Source organism: Rosa chinensis, chromosome 2 (assembly GCF_002994745.2).
Source record: "Rosa chinensis cultivar Old Blush chromosome 2, RchiOBHm-V2, whole genome shotgun sequence".
Taxonomy (NCBI): domain Eukaryota; kingdom Viridiplantae; phylum Streptophyta; class Magnoliopsida; order Rosales; family Rosaceae; genus Rosa; species Rosa chinensis.
The window spans coordinates 29,329,936-29,349,338 of NC_037089.1; the positions used below are offsets into that span (position 1 = coordinate 29,329,936).

General features: G+C 38.9%; 2 protein-coding genes and 1 non-coding gene across 4 annotated transcripts; all 3 read right to left on the reverse strand.

Annotated features, from left to right (window-relative positions):
* Positions 1-5,581: 5,581 nt before the first annotated feature.
* LOC112191123 lies at positions 5,582-5,682 on the reverse strand. The gene has a single exon (XR_002932843.1). It is a non-coding gene; the product is annotated as a U6 spliceosomal RNA (small nuclear RNA).
* A 475-nt stretch (positions 5,683-6,157) lies between these two features.
* LOC112184074 (nudix hydrolase 26, chloroplastic) lies at positions 6,158-8,288 on the reverse strand. 2 transcript variants are annotated; one of them, XM_040514286.1, is made up of 4 exons: positions 8,151-8,288; positions 6,935-7,584; positions 6,540-6,654; positions 6,158-6,424 (listed from the first exon to the last, which is right to left on the reverse strand). In XM_040514286.1, exons 2-4 carry the CDS (start codon positions 7,447-7,449, stop codon positions 6,359-6,361), a joined length of 696 nt encoding a protein of 231 aa, XP_040370220.1. In that variant the 5' UTR covers positions 7,450-7,584; positions 8,151-8,288; the 3' UTR covers positions 6,158-6,358. The 2 variants fall into 2 exon arrangements, with proteins under 2 accessions (XP_040370220.1, XP_040370221.1); XM_040514287.1 differs by having other exon boundaries at positions 8,055-8,202.
* A 974-nt stretch (positions 8,289-9,262) lies between these two features.
* Positions 9,263-19,367, reverse strand: LOC112186501 (DNA polymerase alpha catalytic subunit). Its single transcript, XM_024324949.2, has 31 exons — positions 18,123-19,367; positions 17,805-17,975; positions 17,608-17,691; positions 17,395-17,469; positions 17,097-17,161; positions 16,819-16,909; positions 16,522-16,710; positions 16,085-16,248; positions 15,845-15,959; positions 15,142-15,321; positions 14,881-14,994; positions 14,179-14,298; positions 13,753-14,070; positions 13,553-13,645; positions 13,306-13,424; positions 13,117-13,189; positions 12,938-12,994; positions 12,718-12,810; positions 12,159-12,281; positions 11,983-12,080; positions 11,823-11,868; positions 11,559-11,672; positions 11,367-11,450; positions 11,139-11,252; positions 10,945-11,034; positions 10,789-10,862; positions 10,238-10,457; positions 10,022-10,075; positions 9,807-9,926; positions 9,638-9,712; positions 9,263-9,539 (listed from the first exon to the last, which is right to left on the reverse strand). Exons 1-31 carry the CDS (start codon positions 19,263-19,265, stop codon positions 9,393-9,395), a joined length of 4,623 nt encoding a protein of 1,540 aa, XP_024180717.1. The 5' UTR covers positions 19,266-19,367; the 3' UTR covers positions 9,263-9,392.
* Positions 19,368-19,403: the final 36 nt, after the last annotated feature.

Here is a 19,403-nt window from a genome sequence, read left to right on the forward strand (position 1 = left end):
GATCGGGGTAAAATGGGTGTACAAGACAAAGCAAAATGTGTGATGCCCCAGAAATTCGTATTTACTTTCCGAGGATTTTCCGGAATTTAAATTGTGGGTATCGGACGTTTTCGTGGCTCGTGGACGGAGCGGAAGTGTTTTGGACGAATTTTTATTCGTAAAGTGTGGAATTAGGGGGGGTTTCAAGGTTGACTTTTGATACGTTGAGATTCTCCGAAAACTTCCTTCACGAAAGTCGTAGAGCGCGTCGATACGAGTTCGTGGACATGCGGAACGCATAAATCGGAGTTCGTATGAGGAAGTTATGGCTATTGGAAAAAGTTTCCATTTTAGTATATATAGGAAAAATCAGAAAAATATATTCATTTTTCCACTTTCCTTTTCCGGAAACCACACTCTCTCTCTCTTCTCTCTCGTCCGCGTCTTCTGAGTCGAAGTTTTTCGACTGACCCGACCCGGACCCGGTCGATCCGACCCGACGTTTCCGGCGAGCTCCGGCCATCTCCGGCGACGAAATTTTCCAGACAGGATCGTCTCCGCCGTCTGGTGGTCCCTGTGGTGTTCTCTATCGCCGATTCTCGGTGGTAGCGGCGGTAGAAGGCGGTGCAGGTTGGTGTTTTCGGACCCGGCCGGAAAACACAACTCCGGCGACTTCATGGCTTCAACGATTCCTTGGTTGAGCTCAGAGCGGCCTCGTTGATCGATCCTTGGTGGTTGTTTGGATCGATTCACGTGAAACTTCGATCAACTCGGATTGGATCACTGTTCACGGCTTGTGAGGTAGTTTTCGATCCCTTAGGCTTGTTTTCTGACTTCGATCCAGTTATGAGAATTCACAAGCATGCTTAGATGAAGCTTTTTGATGTTGGGAGTTTTGTGAAATAATGTGTTTTTGGCCGGCGGCGGTGCACCACCGTCTGTGGTGGCGTTCCGGCGGTGTTCCGGCCACTTAAGGAATTGGTTTTGGTATTATATATGTTCTACTCGTTGATACGAGCGTTTCGATATATAATATGCAAATTTTGGAGTTCGTATGGAATTGTTATGATTTTTGCAGTTTCATACCGATCGATTTATTCGATCCTTGAGGATTTGAGCGTCCGATCGACTTGTGGTTTGGTCACATCGATCGTGGACGTATTCCGAGGACTTTGGGAGGTCTCGGATGTGGTTTCGCCTCATTTGGCGTCACCTTGGGAATTTTGGTTCGATTTAGGGTTTCGAACGTTATCCCTTGTGATTCGTTGACTGAATGAGAGCTGTAATTCCTTAGGTACGTGACGTAGTACTCCTCGGATGGCTATTTTGTGGATTGGCTGTCTTGTTCTGTATTGAAGACGCAGCGGGAGTTTCGAGGTGAGTAATCTCACAAGGTTCATTATGAACAGAATTACCATTATTGTTTTGGCGTTAATTATTTAACTGCAAACTATAGTTGGTATTAGTAGGCATTCCTGAGCGAATGACTACATATATATATTTAGATGAAATATATATATATCCTGGTGGATGATTGTGATGAATAATAATATGCATGATGGTGTTCATATTATTGTTAAGTATGACTTTTCAGGAAACAATATTATAGAAAAAGATGTTTTCTATTGTTTGAAAAGTATTGAGTTTGATGTTACATTTTTGAGTCAAGCGTGACTCTTTTTAAATGTATTGGTCCTTGTACCAAGGGTCACAGATGGTGAGCAGGGATGGGAAAGCCGGAACTAGATGGTCGTAACGTTTTTAGGTCAGGTGTGACTTACTTAACGTTGACTTGAGACCAGATGGGGTCTGAAAAACATGGGTCGCAGATGGTGACCAACGGTTGGTTCTAAGACCAGACGGGGTATGAAAACCAAGAGTCACAGACGGTGATAGGTTGCAGATGGTAACCAATGATTTATCTGTGTTCTGAGTCTAGTTACCATAGATGTATTGTGGCAATTCTGAGTGAATGAGTATGTGTGTACATATATATATTATGGGGTATATATATATACATATGTATTCATGTATTGGTTGCATTTCTGAGTGAATGAGTATGTGTGTACATATATATATTATGGGGTATATATATATACATATGTATTCATGTATTGGTTGCATTTATGAGTGAATGACTATGTGTGTACATATATATATACATACGTATTCATGTACTAGTGGCTTCGTGGTGAATCTGTGTTGATGTGTTGTGTGTCTAGGTTGGACTGATTTGTTGTTGGTACATCATGGGGTTAGTGGGGAGCTATCTGATGCTCATGAGTACGTGTTTCTTTAAAAGAGAGTTTCGGGGATTCTTTCTTTTAAATGTCCTGGGAGGACTTGTGAATCATATTATATATGTCACAGATGGTGACTAATGGTTGATCTGAGACCAGATGGGGTCTGAAGATCATATGTCACAGATGGTGATAGGTCGCAGATGGTGACCAATGGTTGATTTCGAGATTGGATGGGGTCTGAAGATCATATGTCACAGATGGTGACAGGTCGCTGATAATGACCAAGGTAAGAAATAAGGAATCACGCAGTTAGCCGGGCGAGTGGTTACGATAAGCTAGAGCGCTAGTATGTCTGCCATGGTACCTCATGGATCTAAGTAGGTTACTTATGACTCCTGGGTACGTATTTTGTCCAGGTTGGACTAAGAATCATATGCTATTTGTTAGGTTAACGATAGGTATGATTGATGTGCGTGTGTGTTTTATCCAGGTTGGATCAATTAATCAGATTTGAATTGTGATGTTAACGATTTATATGATTTCGTCACGGTGTGGCTTTTGTGTTTTCCTTTTTGGGGAAGAGTATTGTTTTGGGAAGCATGGTATGTTTTCCTTATCCTCGAGTCGAAAGGTTTTCCTCGTGTTGGCGTGAGTTGTGCGGGCTTTTATCCCGTAAATTCGTGTAATTGGTTTTGAGTTACTCATACGAGCTTCATAAGCTTACCGGGTTTTGTTGTGTGGAAACCCGGTGCACTATTCAATGGAATGGTGTAGGGGTTAATCCTGCAGGTCAGGGAAATCGTGGCTGAAGCTGAGGTGGCGCTTTGCAGCTTTACGGTAGGAAGCCATCTTTGTGACTTTACCGTTGATAAGGACTTCCGTTGTATAGTTACTCTGAGGAGCATTTACGTTTTATTTTGTTGTTGACAATTTAATTCGTAAACTCATGTGTTGTGTGACTCTATGGGGCGAGTCAATATAGAATTTGTGGGTTCAGGGCATCAATATGTACTTGCGTTAAAAGGGAATAAGTTTCTAAGTATTTTGTATTGATGGCTGAGCATTTCACGCATATATAATTATGGGGTTATATATCGATTTATTGTGTAAAAAATCAGGGGCGTGACAAAATGAGAATGGAGAAATTGATAAATGCAAAGCTCGTTTAGTTGCAAAGGGTTATGCGCAAGAACATGGAGTGGATTATAACGAAGTGTTTGCTCCGGTGGCACGTTGGGATACTATACGTATGGTTTTGGCTTTGGCTGCTCAAAAGGGTTGTTGGTATTTCAGCTAGATGTCAAAAGTGCTTTCTTGCACGGGGAGTTAAAGGAATCTGTGTTCATTGAACAACCACAAGGTTATGAGCAAAAAGGTGAAGAAGAGAAGGTGTACAAACTCAGGAAGGCCTTATATGGTCTAAAGCAGGCACCGAGGGCTTGGTACAGTAAGATAGAGGGTTATTTTCTCAAAGAAGGCTTCGAAAAATGCAGCTATGAGCCTACCTTGTTTGTCAAAGTGGAAGATGGAGGGAAAATTCTGATTGTAAGTCTTTATGTTGACGATTTAATTTTTACTGGTAATGATGCTTGCTTGATCGAGAAGTTTAAATGTTCCATGAAGTCGGAGTTCGAAATGACAGACCTAGGAAAAATGAAATATTTCCTAGGAGTTGAGGTTCAGCAAAGTTCGAAAGGTATCCATTTGTGTCAGAAGAAGTATGCTCGAGAAATCCTTGAGAGATTTGGTATGGGAAATTGCAACTCAGTTAAAAATCCCATAGTTCCTGGTACAAGATTGACAAAGGATGGTGAAGGAGGCAGTGTAGATGGAACGTTGTACAAACAGATGATCGGTAGTCTCATGTACTTGACGGCTACCAGACCGGATTTAATGTATAGTGTTTGTCTTATCAGCAGATTCATGGCTAATCCAACCGAGATACATTTGTTTGCTGCAAAAAGAGTGCTTAGGTATCTACAAGGAACCACTGAACTAGGAATATTCTATGAGAGAGGAACTGCAGATGAACTAATGGCTTATACGGACAGCGATTATGCCGGTGATCGTGATGATAGCAAAAGCACCTCAGGCTATGTGTTTATGCTGAGTGGAGGTGCTGTGGCTTGGTCTTCGAAGAAGCAGCCAATTGTAACTCTTTCTACTACGGAGGCGGAATATGTGGCAGCAGCGGCGTGTGCTTGTCAGAGTATTTGGATGAAGAGAGTGCTTAATCAGTTCAGTCCCTGTCAAAGTAAGTGTATTACTGTGTTTTGTGATAACTCATCTACCATTAAGTTGTCAAGAAATCCAGTTTTTCATGGGAGAAGCAAACATATAGATGTGAGGTTTCACTTTCTACGTGATCTCACGAAGAATGGTGTTGTTGAATTGAAGTTTTGTGGTACGGGTGAGCAGCTTGCAGACATTATGACAAAGCCTTTGAAGTTGGAGAGCTTTATAAAACTTCGAGGGCTGCTAGGAATGAAGTTCTTGAATGAGTTAAACTGATTGCTTTCAGCAATTTCAGTTTAGGGGAGAAAATGTTGGAGACGTTGGAGTTTCAAAATAGATGGTTTGTTAGGGTTGTTTTAATTCAGTTGTTAATAACTCCTATTTGTGAGGAGCACGTTTTTATTCAGCTAGGTTCTTGACTTTGTCTTCAACTAATTAACCACGATCTTAGGGTTGTTAAAGACGTGGGTTGTTATTTGTTTCTGTTGCTTGTAATGGCTTTATAAGCCAACGTACTTTCATTCAATAAAGTGGTGTGTGATCATCCATCAGATAAGAGAGTTTTTGTTTTGCTTGGAACTGGTTTCCAACAAAAACAAACCGTATAATCCAAACGACCCCAGCAAAGGTTTAACTCCAATCCTACCATCCCAGCTACATGAACATGCCCCAACTCCTTTAGACACCAGTGCAACTTGACCAATTAAATGCAGCCAGAGTCACCCATAGTCGTTAAACCAAGTCAGATTGTTTATTGGAGTCTTCGCCACTGCAACCCAAGAAAGAGAGAGATCGATTGCAACAACTCCGACTACGGCCACCCCAGAACGTACACCGCAAATCACCAACCAACATTATGTAGTAGGCACCCCACACTGACGAGGCCAAAAGCCATTTTCAATGCGGGGGCATTGCCAGATGACCACATTTGAAGAACCATGTCGAACCAAGTTTCGGTTAGAGCTCGCGAGCAAGTTTGATAAATGCATGGTTAATGATGACACTTTCTCTCTAAATCCATGCTCATTGGAAGCAAACTCAGTTGATATTTCCAAAATACCATAAAACATAGTATTGTGAAAAAACATAGATAATTGACGTGTCTAGCTTCGCTGTGAACTATGGCTTGTTTGGACAATTTCTCAATTTATAAATGTCATTCTTGTGCACGCCTCATGCTAATCTTCTCTATATTTCCAAATTTATCAGATGTCCATGAAGGGACAGAGATATGACCTGTTCTAAATTCAAATCTAACTGCATATGGAGATGAAAATAATAGTAATTAAGTTGACCAGTCTAGTACGTTAAGAAGTTACATTGAGATTGCTTCCACTGTCTTAACCTGTAGCACCAAATAAGTTGGATGCTCTGCACCAATGACCAAAGGGTAGTGATTCGTGTTATCCTCGTAATGCAAAGCCCTAGTACTCTACCGAAGATAACAACAACTCTGCAGATCAGCATGGTCTGGATTATGAAACTTGCTCCAATGGTTGGAGCACTTGCATTATGGATGCAAGGCACTTATTGCACACACGTGAAGATTGCCAACACTCAAACTCAAAAGTCGGATGCTGTTTAGACAGGTTTATGTTTAGTATGGTAAGTAAAATTCTTTTGAATTTAGATACAAGCAGCAGGGAGCGGTTAGTCAGTCGAAAGTGCTTTAGCATAATTAACATGGCCAACAATAATAATTAGAGAAAAAGGGCAAAACATCTGCATGAAGGAATATTACTAGTATAAGTTATGTAGAGAAATCTATGATTTAAATCAAACAAAATCAGATTTCACTAGTCCAAGAAATCTGAGCATGCCTTCTGATTTCTGCAAGAAATGAGTAAAATGGACATCATATCCTGTTGGAACAAGCCTTCTGCCACTGCAGAACCTATCATTTATTGAAAATAGGGTGCGAAAACTGCAAGAACTTCTTTGTAAACAGGCTTCTTAAAATCAACAGCCTGCAGAAAAAAGATAAGGGTGAATGTTATATAATAGAGTACGTACTAGATTTATTCAAGCAATATATAGTAGGCATTAAGGAAAGAAACAAAATGTAGAGTAAGGTTAACCCACAAGATCAACTACTTGTTCTGGTGTTATCCATGACCACTCGCCAAACTCAGGTTTTTCACTGCCATCACCTAGAAGATTGACTTCTTCATCCTTCCCAGTGAACCGAAAAAGAAACCTATGAAATTCCGCATACATGTATGTGAGTTTTAGCATAACATCCTTTGATACCTCATAAAGCAGAACTTTTGACCTAGTCTAATTTCGATACTACCATACACAAATGCTCTTTGCATAAATTGATAGCATGCTTAAATGATTAAACTTATATTGATAGTTAAAAGCAGATGATGGGTGCTTTTTGTAGTTAAAACCAGCATCTAATTTTGTTCTGAGGTAATGAATAAACAAGTTGCAGGCAATACAACATGCAATACATTGTGAATCCTGTGACTTACCACTTCTGTGCTTGGCCCTTCCAATCTGATCCCCACTGTTTCTGAAGTTTTGCCCTAACTTCTGGTGGGAAATCATAGGTTAACCAACTAGGTGTCTCTGCAAGAATTTCTGCCGACTGAACTCCTGTCTCTTCTCTTAATTCCCTGATGGCTGCAGTTCTTGGATCTTCACCCTCATCAATGCCACCTTGCGGCATTTGCCAAGAATCAGGTACATCTAACCTTGAAGCAGCAAAAATCTTCTTTGAATCATTGATGAGGCAGATACCAACATTCCTTCTGTAACCTTCGGGAGGGGCTTCCATTGACGATGATGCTGATGAAGAATAGGAGGAGGCACAGCGCACTTTAGTATAAATAGTTGGTTTCGAGTAAATGATTGACAGCTGTGCGAACTTAGCTAGTTTAGGACGGCAGCTTGAGGACGATGGCAATACAACTGTAGGCTTGATGAGAACTGATAAAGAGGGAAGAAAAAGCGGGTAACTATGCAAGGCAAATCGGCATATATCCATTCAATTGAGGAGAGGCATCTCCTAACTCCTACTTAGCCCAAGCATTACTGAAAAAATGTATCTTTTAAGAAATCGTATATTCTTGAAGCCTGATCCCCACCAGCCAGTAATGCTCCCTTATCAGAACAACTTGTCCTGCATTTAATACACACATGTTACCGACACTATGTCACTATGTATGCATACTGAATTCAAGCAGATTAACGAAAGCGAGGAAGAAGGTTCTTATCATCAATATGCAAGAAAATCCTACACAATCTTCAAACAAAAAAAATCACCAATCTACGCTACCTCAAATACAGCACAAACACATAGAAACAGAGCAAAGAAGTAGTCCCATTATAAGTACATCAACAATATACAACGACAAAGCATAAGACTATGTTTTTTTTTGGTTCTTATCAGAAATAACTAAGCAAACCAATAATCTTACCAACCTATCATGAGCAAACAATGAATGGAATGGAATCAAATCAAAGACAGTAATCGGAACCCAAAATAAAATTGTTACAGAAGCATCTTTTCAATCAATTTCAGCTAAAACAACCGAGAAGACGATCATTTGGAAAACCCAACAAATACATGGATAACCCAGAAACCAGTACCTTGAAATTTTAATGATACAAAAGTGAAACAGTATTAGCCTCCTGGGAAAATCGAAGCAAATGTTGGTCTAGAATAGAGGGAGCGATGAATCTGACCTTGCTGTGTGAGAAAACTCTGCGCTACTGCGAATCTTGAAAGAGGAGGATGAGAGAGAGCTATGGAACAAAATGGGAGTAGTTTTTTTGGAGATAGCGTTCGAATCGGGTGCGAATGCGTCAAATGAAAAAGAGTAAAAGAGTAAAAAAATTAAAATAGTAAAAGTAAAAACTAATCGAAGAAAAGAGTAAAGAGTAAAAACTGAATTTTTTAATTAATTTATTTTTTTTAACATTGGAGGGATCCACATTCCTTATTACCGCGTGCTTCGGTCAGTGATTTATCGGACCAATTAAATATGTTTAGGATAAGGCTATTATCACCCTACGTCCCTACGTCCCTACTATTGTTTATCTTTAAAATAATTATTTTTATTATAAAATAAATAAAAAGTAAGTAATTATTAGTACTAACGTTGGTAAGTAGAGCACTTCCACATGGGTTCGATGTTTCGATGGTCATTTTACGAAGGCCGACCATGCCAACATTGGAGCCGAAGCCCGGAGGTTCATATTAATTTGGCTGAAATATGGTGTGTTTTTATGGGAAAGTTTCACTAATCTTTAGCTATATTTTTTGTTGAAGTAAACTGTTAGAGAGTTCCAAATCTCCATGAACGAACATCTAGTTTGAAAAATTATGGAAATATTCAACCTAGTTTACGGGAGCCCGGAAATTGCAAGTCTTCTAGTCGAGTCAAGAGGCTGTAGCTCTTCCTCTTGATAATGTACTTAAGAAACAAAGAATGGTTACATATTTATCTCAAAAATATCCCGAACCAAGTTGCAATGTCACAATTTGTTAAGCACTTGAATCTCATAGCTAAATTTAGACATTGACTTGCTAATCTCATGGTTGTTACAAAGAACGTATGACCAAACAATTTCTGACTTTAGACATTGACTTGCTAATCTCATGGTTGTTACAAAGAACGTATGACCAAACAATTTCTGACTAAGCTAACCTTTTGAGGATTATTATTGGAAAGACAAATGATGAATGGTTCTGATGATTTAGGTCTATCAAAACGTGTGTGTGTGTGTAATCATGTGTATACATATGATTACTCTTAAGTAATCATGCCATAATAAGAAATGCTTATTGAATTCAATAGAAGTAATGAGAGACTGCTTTACTTCTTTACTAGCTAATATAGTAGTAAACTCTATAGATACATCTGTGTACAATATATACAGAACTCAATAAATTCAACTCGCTGACGCTGAGATCTACTCAACAGTTTAAACCGTAACAAAAAGATCTTCCAGCTGTATCCACCCGTAGGCACAACGGTCCCGAATCCTTTCAACTGTTGAGGCAGCCAAAGTCACAATGGGGCGAATTTTGGCCAACTCTAACTCTACCGGCAGTCTAGTCTTAGGTTCCATCTGCCAATCCAGTTGCAGCGAAAAGATAAATAAATCATTATATGCACAAGACACAAGTTTATACCAGAGATAGCTTGAGAAGAAAGTAATAAAATTACCTTTTCTACGCAGCGTACTGTATCCAAGACATGGCAGAAAAATGAGAGCTGTTTGTACAAATCAGCTTCCGTGTACTAATACATGGTACAGCCATAACCAAGATAGTTAGTTGAGTGAAAAAAAACAGAGAAAAATACTGCTTTTTCGCAACAGGTTAGTTATGCACACCTTTCTTACAAGATGCCCATTGCAGCGAGGATAGTTTGGACAGACTGTTCCTCTCTCAGCATCACCAACAAGCCGGAGGTTGAGACTTCGTGTGGTGTATTTGCAAGTTTCATCATCACACTGAAAGACAATATAACATTGTGATATAATGCGGCCATAATTACAAAACTCGAAACTAATCATGTGTCCCAAGAATGCAACAAGACGTAGATTACCATCATTATGCCCCTGTAGTACATTGAAACAAAACCCTCTGCTTGCCTTTTGACCTGAAAGATTATTACAAGGACTAGCAGTTAGTTCTCAGAAGATGCTAAATAATGTTTGTTGATTAAAAGCATATAGCATTTTAAGAGATCTAAGGTCCAAGGTTTAACTTTCGTTTCAGTGAATGTTGTGGTAACTGGACAAATAGATGAGTTAGAAGATACCTGATTGGCTATCATTACAGGAGACAGTCTGCCCACATCACCTTCCTCTGGGCATTTTGGACAGCGCAATCTGCACCAAAAATCGCTAGAAGATTCTTCTCCTTGTGGTCTTGTTGGCTTTTCATTGATTGACTTGGCAATGTAGTTGAAGATGGCTGGACAATCAAAAGTACCAGAGCAGCTAGGACATGCTAAGATCAAAGACTCACAATCCCGATATCTGCAATCGTCAGTTGAATACAGCTATTATTTTCTTAAGAGAAATATTGTCTAGTTTATTCAGATTTGGAACTTGAAGTTTAAGAATTAGTGTATAATATGATGAAAGATTTCGGAAACTGTACTCAAAATATTTAAAGAAACTGGAATTTCAAAATTAAAATCATAATATATGCACTGGGGAAAAGTAACCATAATCTTTAGTATTTTCGAAACCATAGTAATGAGTATATGGAACGTAATAATAATCACACGAAACAAATAATATAGCAAGTAAAGAGATTTCCCACGATAACTGGGGTATCATTGCCATTAAACACCAATAAAGTTACCTCTCTTCATCGTCAACAGAAAAGAACAAGCTGGAAGAATCATTTCTGACAGCTTCACTTGAATTCGATTTGAACTGAAATTTTCCAATTTTAAGAATACATTAGAGTGAAAATCCTGCCATAAATTTTCAGCAGTGTCTGCAAGAGATAATTTACCTTGGATGAGTCAATCCCTAAACAATCAGCCAAGCGTTGGGGGCTGGTACCCTGAATTGAAGCACAAAGTCGTGATACAACAGGATGAATCTGCATTAAAGAATTAAGACATCAGGCAAACACACAGAATATACTATACAAGTGATCATAGTCCATGACGTTTTGGAACAGAGCCAATAAATACAAGGAAAAACCTGTTGGGACAAGTAGTAATCAATGTCAATCATCCATCTTCCATCTTCTTGTTTTAGTTCATCAGGATGTCTAGCACGTTGAGCAATCCCGGTAGAATTATCTGAACTTGTGCCCTATCCAAAAAAGGCAAGAGTAAGGCAATGCATGATGAACATCACTAGTCAAATGTTAGAAAAATGGGTTTGGTAAATTCCCATTCCACAGAGAACATAAACTGCATCACAAACCTGCTCACAGCAAATAATATAAGGGACTGTATCTCCAACAGAGCAACCAGTAGAGTAACCACTTTGCCTCAATCTTTGCGCCACCTAGATGTTTCCAGAAGGATCGCAAAACATCAGATAATGAAAAAAGAAATCAGCTAGATCGAACCGTATCAATGACTACTGGACATGAAATGTGATTGTTGAACTCACTTGAACATGTGGCTGGTTTTTGCCATCTGGGTAGGCTTCTGGTGGTTTAGTTAATGTCTTGGTGATGATATATTTCTCGAGGGCAACTTGTCCTTTTCTCATGTCCTCTTGCACCTGTTCAACATTTACAATAGTTATTATATTTCGAAAGCATGCTTCAAATTTATTTGAACAGTACTTCAAAATGATGATGTAATAATAAGAACAATTTGAAAATAAAATAAAATGAAAAGACGAACAAGATGAGAGGAAACATGGATTCACCTTTGTAAGAGAGTTATGAATTGATTCAACAACATCTTCAGATGACCTGTGAACATAAAAGCAACAAATGAGGCAGACTATTAACTTAAGCACCAAATCAGATGGACGACATAAACAAAATAAAAAGAGAAGAAGAAAACAAAGTGATAGCCCAACATACCCTCCTGACAAAATTTGACTTAAGCAGAAATCTCCCAGTTCCTTTGAAAGTAAACTCCAGTCACGACGTACCATATCAAGGCCCTTACACTCGATAACCTGCAACAGAATATTTTATTTGTGTATCCCCAAAGAAAGGGTTAACTAAAACCAGAAGTTTGGAAATCTTCATTTTACCTCGTATTTTTTCTCGTTTTTCGTTAGCTCCTTCACAGCCGCATATTTCTTTTTCTTGAGAAGCAGCATTCTCTTGTACAAGCCGTCAAGATCAATTTCTAAACATCTATACTTCTTGTTAACCTAGATGCAAAGAGATACAAAATCACACCTCACGTAGTCGATAAGCGAAGTATCTATGGTAAGAATATATTTATAGTCTTGATAAGGCAGATGTGCAAAAATTAGAGCTAAAGCATCTTACTTCAACTGGAAATAAAAAATCTTGCTTTTAGTTGTCCGAAAATAGTTATGATAATTGTTGGTTATCTTTTGCTAACACATCAAGCACAAGAATGGATTTCAAGCTCTCTCAGCTTCCAAGCATATTTAGGAATAGACTTCTCCAAAGGAGTGTTGGAGAATGAAATTCTCATCGTAACTCATTACATGCCATTAATACCAATGGAAAATAATTCATATGAATGAAATCCTCAAATAGAGAAGAGAAATGTCTTGAATTTAATGTTTAAGGACCACATCCTATTTAGATAATACTCTAATATAATTATAAACTTACCTCTTGAATTACTTTCACAGCAATTGCTTTTGCTTTCACACTATCATCCAGCCCACTATAAATCATTATTGAGTCCGTATCACCATAGATTACCTGTCAGATGAAATTAAACAAATGGCACATCCTTCAAAAACTAAATCTTAACCAGCCAATTGAATAAAACAGATGTAGACTTTTAAGAATATATACTCTACTTATATTATGATACACAAGAAACGACCTCTAAGTTCAAATTGTTCTGAACAAGATCCACAGTACTTTGTAGGATCTCCCTGCCCTGCATTAAAGTTATGGAACTTGCTCAGTATTGAATAAATCAGTGCCAAAGCCAACATCTTTCTTTGTTAAGATCCAGATGCAATTTCTTTTGAAGCTAAGCCAAACATTTTTTTTTCTTACCCGTAGTGTTATAAGCTCTGCCAGTGGCTTTGCGTAAAATCTTGAGTTTGAAAATCCCAAGCATCCATACATACTGCAATGCCAGCCATACACATCAATAACATTTTAGCTATAGTCGGAAGAAAAACAAAACTAGTATGTAATCAACGCGAAAGGACATTAAAAGGCCCAAAAGAACAAAACACTGACCTGTTTGCAGTCAGCTTCAGAGCTTGCTGTTGAATGTCAAGTTGCTGGAACTTGAGACCAGATGCATTCTTCATCCATGACTTTACCTTTCTCCTCCTTTCAACTAAATTTTTTAACAACTACAAAGTAGTACAAAAAGACGTTATACACATGGAACTACTTCCAACAGGACATGGAAACACACATATGAGGCCTGAGATCTAAAACGAATAAACTAGAATTGATTATATCTGAGGATGACATATACCTCAGGTAAAAGTCCAGGTCTTTGACTAGAAGGTAAATGAGAAACCAATCCTTCTGAATTTCTTTCAACAGTTGTGAAGCATATATTGTATTCCTGTAATATTAAATAATTATTAATATAATAAAAATCCAACAAGCGTTTGCATCACTTTACAAGAGCGTAGGTCATAATGTGACAAACAGAAAAGAAATGTTGCCAACCTGAATAATAGACGGGTAAAGACTATTGAAGTCCAGAAGTAATATATACTTGTCATATAAACCTTTTTTTGGCTCCAATACCAATCCACCAGCATAGGCAGGACCTTTCTTGCCTTTTCCATGACCACTCTGTGCATCATTATCAACATTTACATCATTTACATCCAACTCATCAGCAGCTTTTTCCTCAACACCCTTATTTGTTCTCCGTTTTGTCAATTTGGTATCCTTCAGATGAGGAATCTTGTCTGGAACAATATACTTTTTTGCATGAAAAGCATGCAGTAAGAGATATTCTACTCTTTGTGCCCTTGCACCCTGAAATAAAAGTAGAAAAAATTAGATTACACCACTATAACTTTTAGGCCTTCTCCATATTAAAGTGTGACAGAAATCAATGAAATAGAAAAGAAACTTAAGACTCACTTGGAGAGTTTTCCCCCACAGATTGCCACTTATATTAGTCAGCTGACGTGTGAGGGGAAGAGCACTCAAATGAAACATGAGTCCCATAGACAACCAGGCATCTGTCTCGCCATATTCAATCTGAACATATAATGAAAAAAAAAAAAAAACACAATAAGGATAACAACTATGCAAACACACAGCATAAATTTCCATAAGTGGAATTGAACCTGTTAAACTGTTAGCTAAGTTCTAAAAAAGTCATACCACACTAGGTCTGATTTGAATTTTGAAACCACAAAATCAAAACAGGCATCAATTTACAGGGCTTCTGGAAAATTAAACAAGTATGATTTTTGGGAAGGAGAAAAAGCTGACATAGCTGGTAAATGTGATGGTCCGTCATTACATTTCTTACTAGAACGGTCAAAGTATTGCATTCAAAAGACAAATGACTAGAGATTTTCACAACCACGAATACTCGGTCAATTACAGAACTAGAGAACTGACATACCATGCAAAATGGGCCTCCAACCAGTTTTCTAAAGCATCTATTGATGTTCTCAGTTGCAATAATAACAAAAATACAAAAATAAATTAAACCACCACCCATGCATACCACAACTATAATAACACTAATCCATTTCCAAAAGTATATATTCAATGATTTTCTTATTGCACATGAAACCCAAAAAAATAATCAATGAAAGCATGAGAACATACAAGTTCCATGAGAAACTCAGATTTTTGTAACATTCTAGGAATATCATGCGGTGTGATCTCCTTCCGGTTTTGGCCCAGCTGAGTCTGTGCAAGTTGTGTCAAGGAATAGCTGACCTGGAAGAGCAACAAAACATATCTTAGAAACTACATATAACGTTTTCCTTTTTTTTTTCTTTTTTTTTTCCTGAATAGAAAAAAAAAATTAAAAAAAAACTGCACATATTCATCTTTATGTGTATACGTCCAACACAAGTAACCTACCTCCTTTAATAAGTCACGGGAACACAAGTATGTATCACACAACAGCCGACCAGCAATGCAGGACATGATCCCTGGACTTGCTCCAGAGCCAAAAATGGTGCTTCCTTTTGCAAGCTTAGGCATCACAGAACGCTTGAGGCGGCCTATTTTGGACCACATGCTGCTTGGCACTCTGCAAACCTGCAAAACTTAAACATCTTATATCTTTGTGGTAAATGGCAGCTCATTATGTGCATACAAAGTAGAAGAATGACAACATATCTAATCAGAAATCAGTTAATTGGAGGCCAGGGTTACTATGATAATGGAATTAGCAGATAATGGCAGGTAATCAGATACATATCCGATCAACAAACCAGCAGAATTTATTTTATTTTATTTTTTTATTAATGGATGACTGGACAAGCACCATAATCAAAATAGCATAATTATGAGAAATGGGAATTTAAAAGAGTGGAAGGTCATAAATTGTTGCAGAAAGTTGCATTTGAGAATTTCTCCAACTTGTTTACAACAATTTACGAAAAGGTCATACAGTCCAGCTAGCAGTATTTACTTTCACTGATATTGCAGCAAGGTATAATCCAATCAAACAAAAACAATGTAAGCAATTCTTTCAACAATCTCCTTGTTTATTTTGCTTGCAAATGATTGAAAAAAAATACATGATGAGTACATAGAATACAGCCAAAAGTGTTCCCACCTGAGCTCTGTGGAGAAGAACATCCAGATCAAATCCAGATATATTATGTCCAACAAGAACATCACTATCCAACTTGTATAATTCAATGAACAAACGGTTTAGCAAAGCCCTTTCACTGCAAACAAAATTCAAATATACTTAATTGCAGAAGACAGTTTAGTTTATTCAAGGATAATTATTAATTTTCAAGAGTGACATGGAAATGGTTCACTGAGAACAAGATAAGCGAGTAAAGCCCACCTGCCCTCAATGCTCAAGACATTTGATCCGGCTTTAGAATTCTTATCTGCAGCCACTTTAGTAAACCCCATAGGAAATATGCCACCATCAAGCTTACGGACAACAGTAAAGTGGCTCAGCATACCAGGACTCTTCCATTCTGAGTCCTTCACAGGAGTGTCAATCTAAAAGTCCAAACAGCACTGTATTACGAAATCTAGTATATATGTTGTGTAACTTAGCATAATAGAAGCAATGAATGAATACGAATTTATGAAATGACACATTATGAAAGTGGAATACAAAGGATAAAGCTTATGACGATTATATAAATGGAGAAACTTTCTGTTACATGTCATGGGTAAATCCTAGTAGACGTGCAATAATTGTGCACTCCAACAAGACAACTCAATAATTAGCAAAACACAAGGCAGTGTAAAATAGATTCTAGGTCTGACCTTGGCCTTGTTACAGCAGACAACAGATGCAGAGACAATTTCGTTGACATTCTGCTTCTCATTGATAATAGTTTTCAAACTTATTGCAGTAACAACCACTTGAGGAATATCTACAGTTTTCTTTGTGGAAGCTGAGACCCTTATATCTTTCGGAGCATTCACGATCACCTCAAATTTGCACCAGCTTACCTGTACAGTAAAATGACATAATCTTAACAAAGAAACCAGAAAGAAGCCAAATATGGATTTCACAATGTGACTAAGATGATGATCTATGCTGAGACTTGAAGATCTCACCCGTTGTGGAGCTGGGCAGATGGAAAAATTTGAAACTGATAGCCAAGAAGGTCCTTTTATCTTCCTTTTAACAAGGAAAAGTTCCAACGCGCTGCATAATATGTTTTGTTTTTCATTATTTCTTCTAAAGAAGAGTTTATAGTAAGATAATTGTTTTCTTTAAGATTGTATCTACCTGTAGGTAATCAAGCCAGGAATGAAAACATAATCACAGAAGGAAGATTCTAAAGGTTATATATCAGGTATTAAAAATGAAGAGCAACTCTAACTCTTTATACCTGCTATGAGTTCCTAGAAGAGCACAAAAAGTTTCTCCTTTTAGATCTGCTGATAGTGGTGGATCCTGCACCAGTGCAAATAATGTTCATAAGAAACTGAGTCAAAAAGTTTCTTTAATAAATCATCAAGTCATTCTGCATTATGCATCTCTGCTTCACAGGCAACGTTAAACAGCAACAACCTATGAAACTCCAAACATCTATGAGCAAGAAGCTGTAATACAGTTGATTTGTGATTGAAGGTCACTTTAGTGCTACCTAATAACCCTATTGATTTCATACTGGTTGAGTTATATACCCGGAATGGATAATTGATCTTCAGTACATAATTCTCCCCTGCAGGTATGTCAGATCGCTCAAAAGCATAGTTCCTCTGCAGTGTTCACATAACAGAAAGTGAGCAACAGAGGAAGAAAGAACATGAAAGTACTACGAACCTCCAAAAAAGTTTATTTTCTCATAACTGAGTCAACGCACAATTGGAAATTTCAGAATTATTGAGTATGCAAACCTTGACAGGTGCCATGCTAAAAGCTGATACATTGAGATCCAACAACTTCTTTGCTAATTCATTCTTTAATTCTGAAGCCGCATCCTGATGATGTAGAAAAGAGCAAGAGCATCAACAGTAGCAACCAAAAAAAAAACAAAGACAAGGCCAAACTAAATTTTATCTATATTCAAGCTTATACAGAAGAAAAAACCTACATGCAGCTTCTTACGAAAATCTGTGGGTGAAATCCTTGAGTCCTCGGCATCCTTTTCAAGCTTCATCATTTCGTCAGTTTGAAATAAAGGACTGTCCGGAATTGCATAGACACATCTTTGCATGTTCTTTACAACCGCACAACAACTCTGATATGAACTTCCTACTTTAACCTACATCACAACAATGAATCAACTATAAAATAGGTTGATATGATTAAGCTTGTAAGATAATAACTCTTCAGAAATGAAACGAATTACAAAACATTCATTAATAAGAACGCAAAATAAGTGTTATAACATAAAACTCATCATGTTTACCTTCCCAAATAGATAAACAGTGCCCATATTAGGTCCATAGAACTCTTCGTAAGCATCAAGCATGTAAAAGGGCAGTGACCCATCTGATTCCAGATCAAAATCCGAACTCCCTTCACTAATTGAGTCACTTTTGACCTCCTCATTGCCGCTGCCACCAGTAACCCCGGCCCCACCAGTCATCACGGCCTTCCATCCTGCCATAGCACTTAATGCCGGATCCTCATCTTCCTTAATCTTTGCATTCAAAGTGAAAACCTCTTCCTTCTTCACCACAGGCTCCGCCTGCACCTCAGCAGAATCCTCAGTCTTCTTCTCCTCGGGCACCTCACTATTCTCCAAAAAATCATGGAATTGCTCAATTTGGGGCTGACAATTTCCGAAATCCAACTCTTTATTGCCCTCAGAATCTTTATCCATTTCCTTACAATGCACAGAACCACTACCATTTGCAACAATTCTATCCAATTCAAGCCTCCTTGATAACTCAACACCCCCATTACTCACTCTCTCACTCTTAACACCGGCAATCGGAACAAAACTCCTCGCCGGCTGTGCCCTCCTCCGTTTCTCTCTATCAGCCTCGTCCGGCGCAAACTCGGCAATCACATCATCCACAATGCTATCACAAGACAATCCTTTGGCCTTGTCACCATCCCTACTTTTATTAAACACCGACGACGTGAACATCGACGAAAGCCTCTGCTTCCCCATCATCGCCGCCGCCGCCGTAAGCGACGAATTGGGCTTTTTGGGCCGCGGCTCCTTCTCCTTCTCCTTCTTCTCCACCTTCTTCCTCCTCCTGGGCCTCATATCGCCCTCCGATTCATCCGACGACGTCGGAAGCCCGCGGCGGGTCCAGTCCTCTTCCTCGCCGTCGTCGCGGTACCCTAGGCCGTCGTCGTCCTCGATGAAGTCCCCGAACTCCTCGCGGCGCTTGGCGATGATGGCGTCGTACTCGTCCTCGTCGACCGTGTCGTAGATCGGCTTCTCCATCTTGATCTGGAACCGGTCGTCGGCGTTTTCGGAGCGGCGGCCGCCTTGCCGGAGAGCTCGGAGGCGCTCCAGGGCGCTGGACCGCGCCGAAGCCTCGGCTCCTCGGCTCCGGCGCCTCCCTGTCACGATCGGTTGCTCGTCGTCCGCCATAGCTCTTCTCTCTTTCTCTCTCTCTCTTCTGGATCTGAGTGCCAGCGTCGTTCGCTTTGTTTCTCTCTCTAGGTTTTCAGAGGCTTCGTTTTGATAAAAATGAATCTGGCGGGAAGCCTTTTGTGGTTTTGGCGGGAG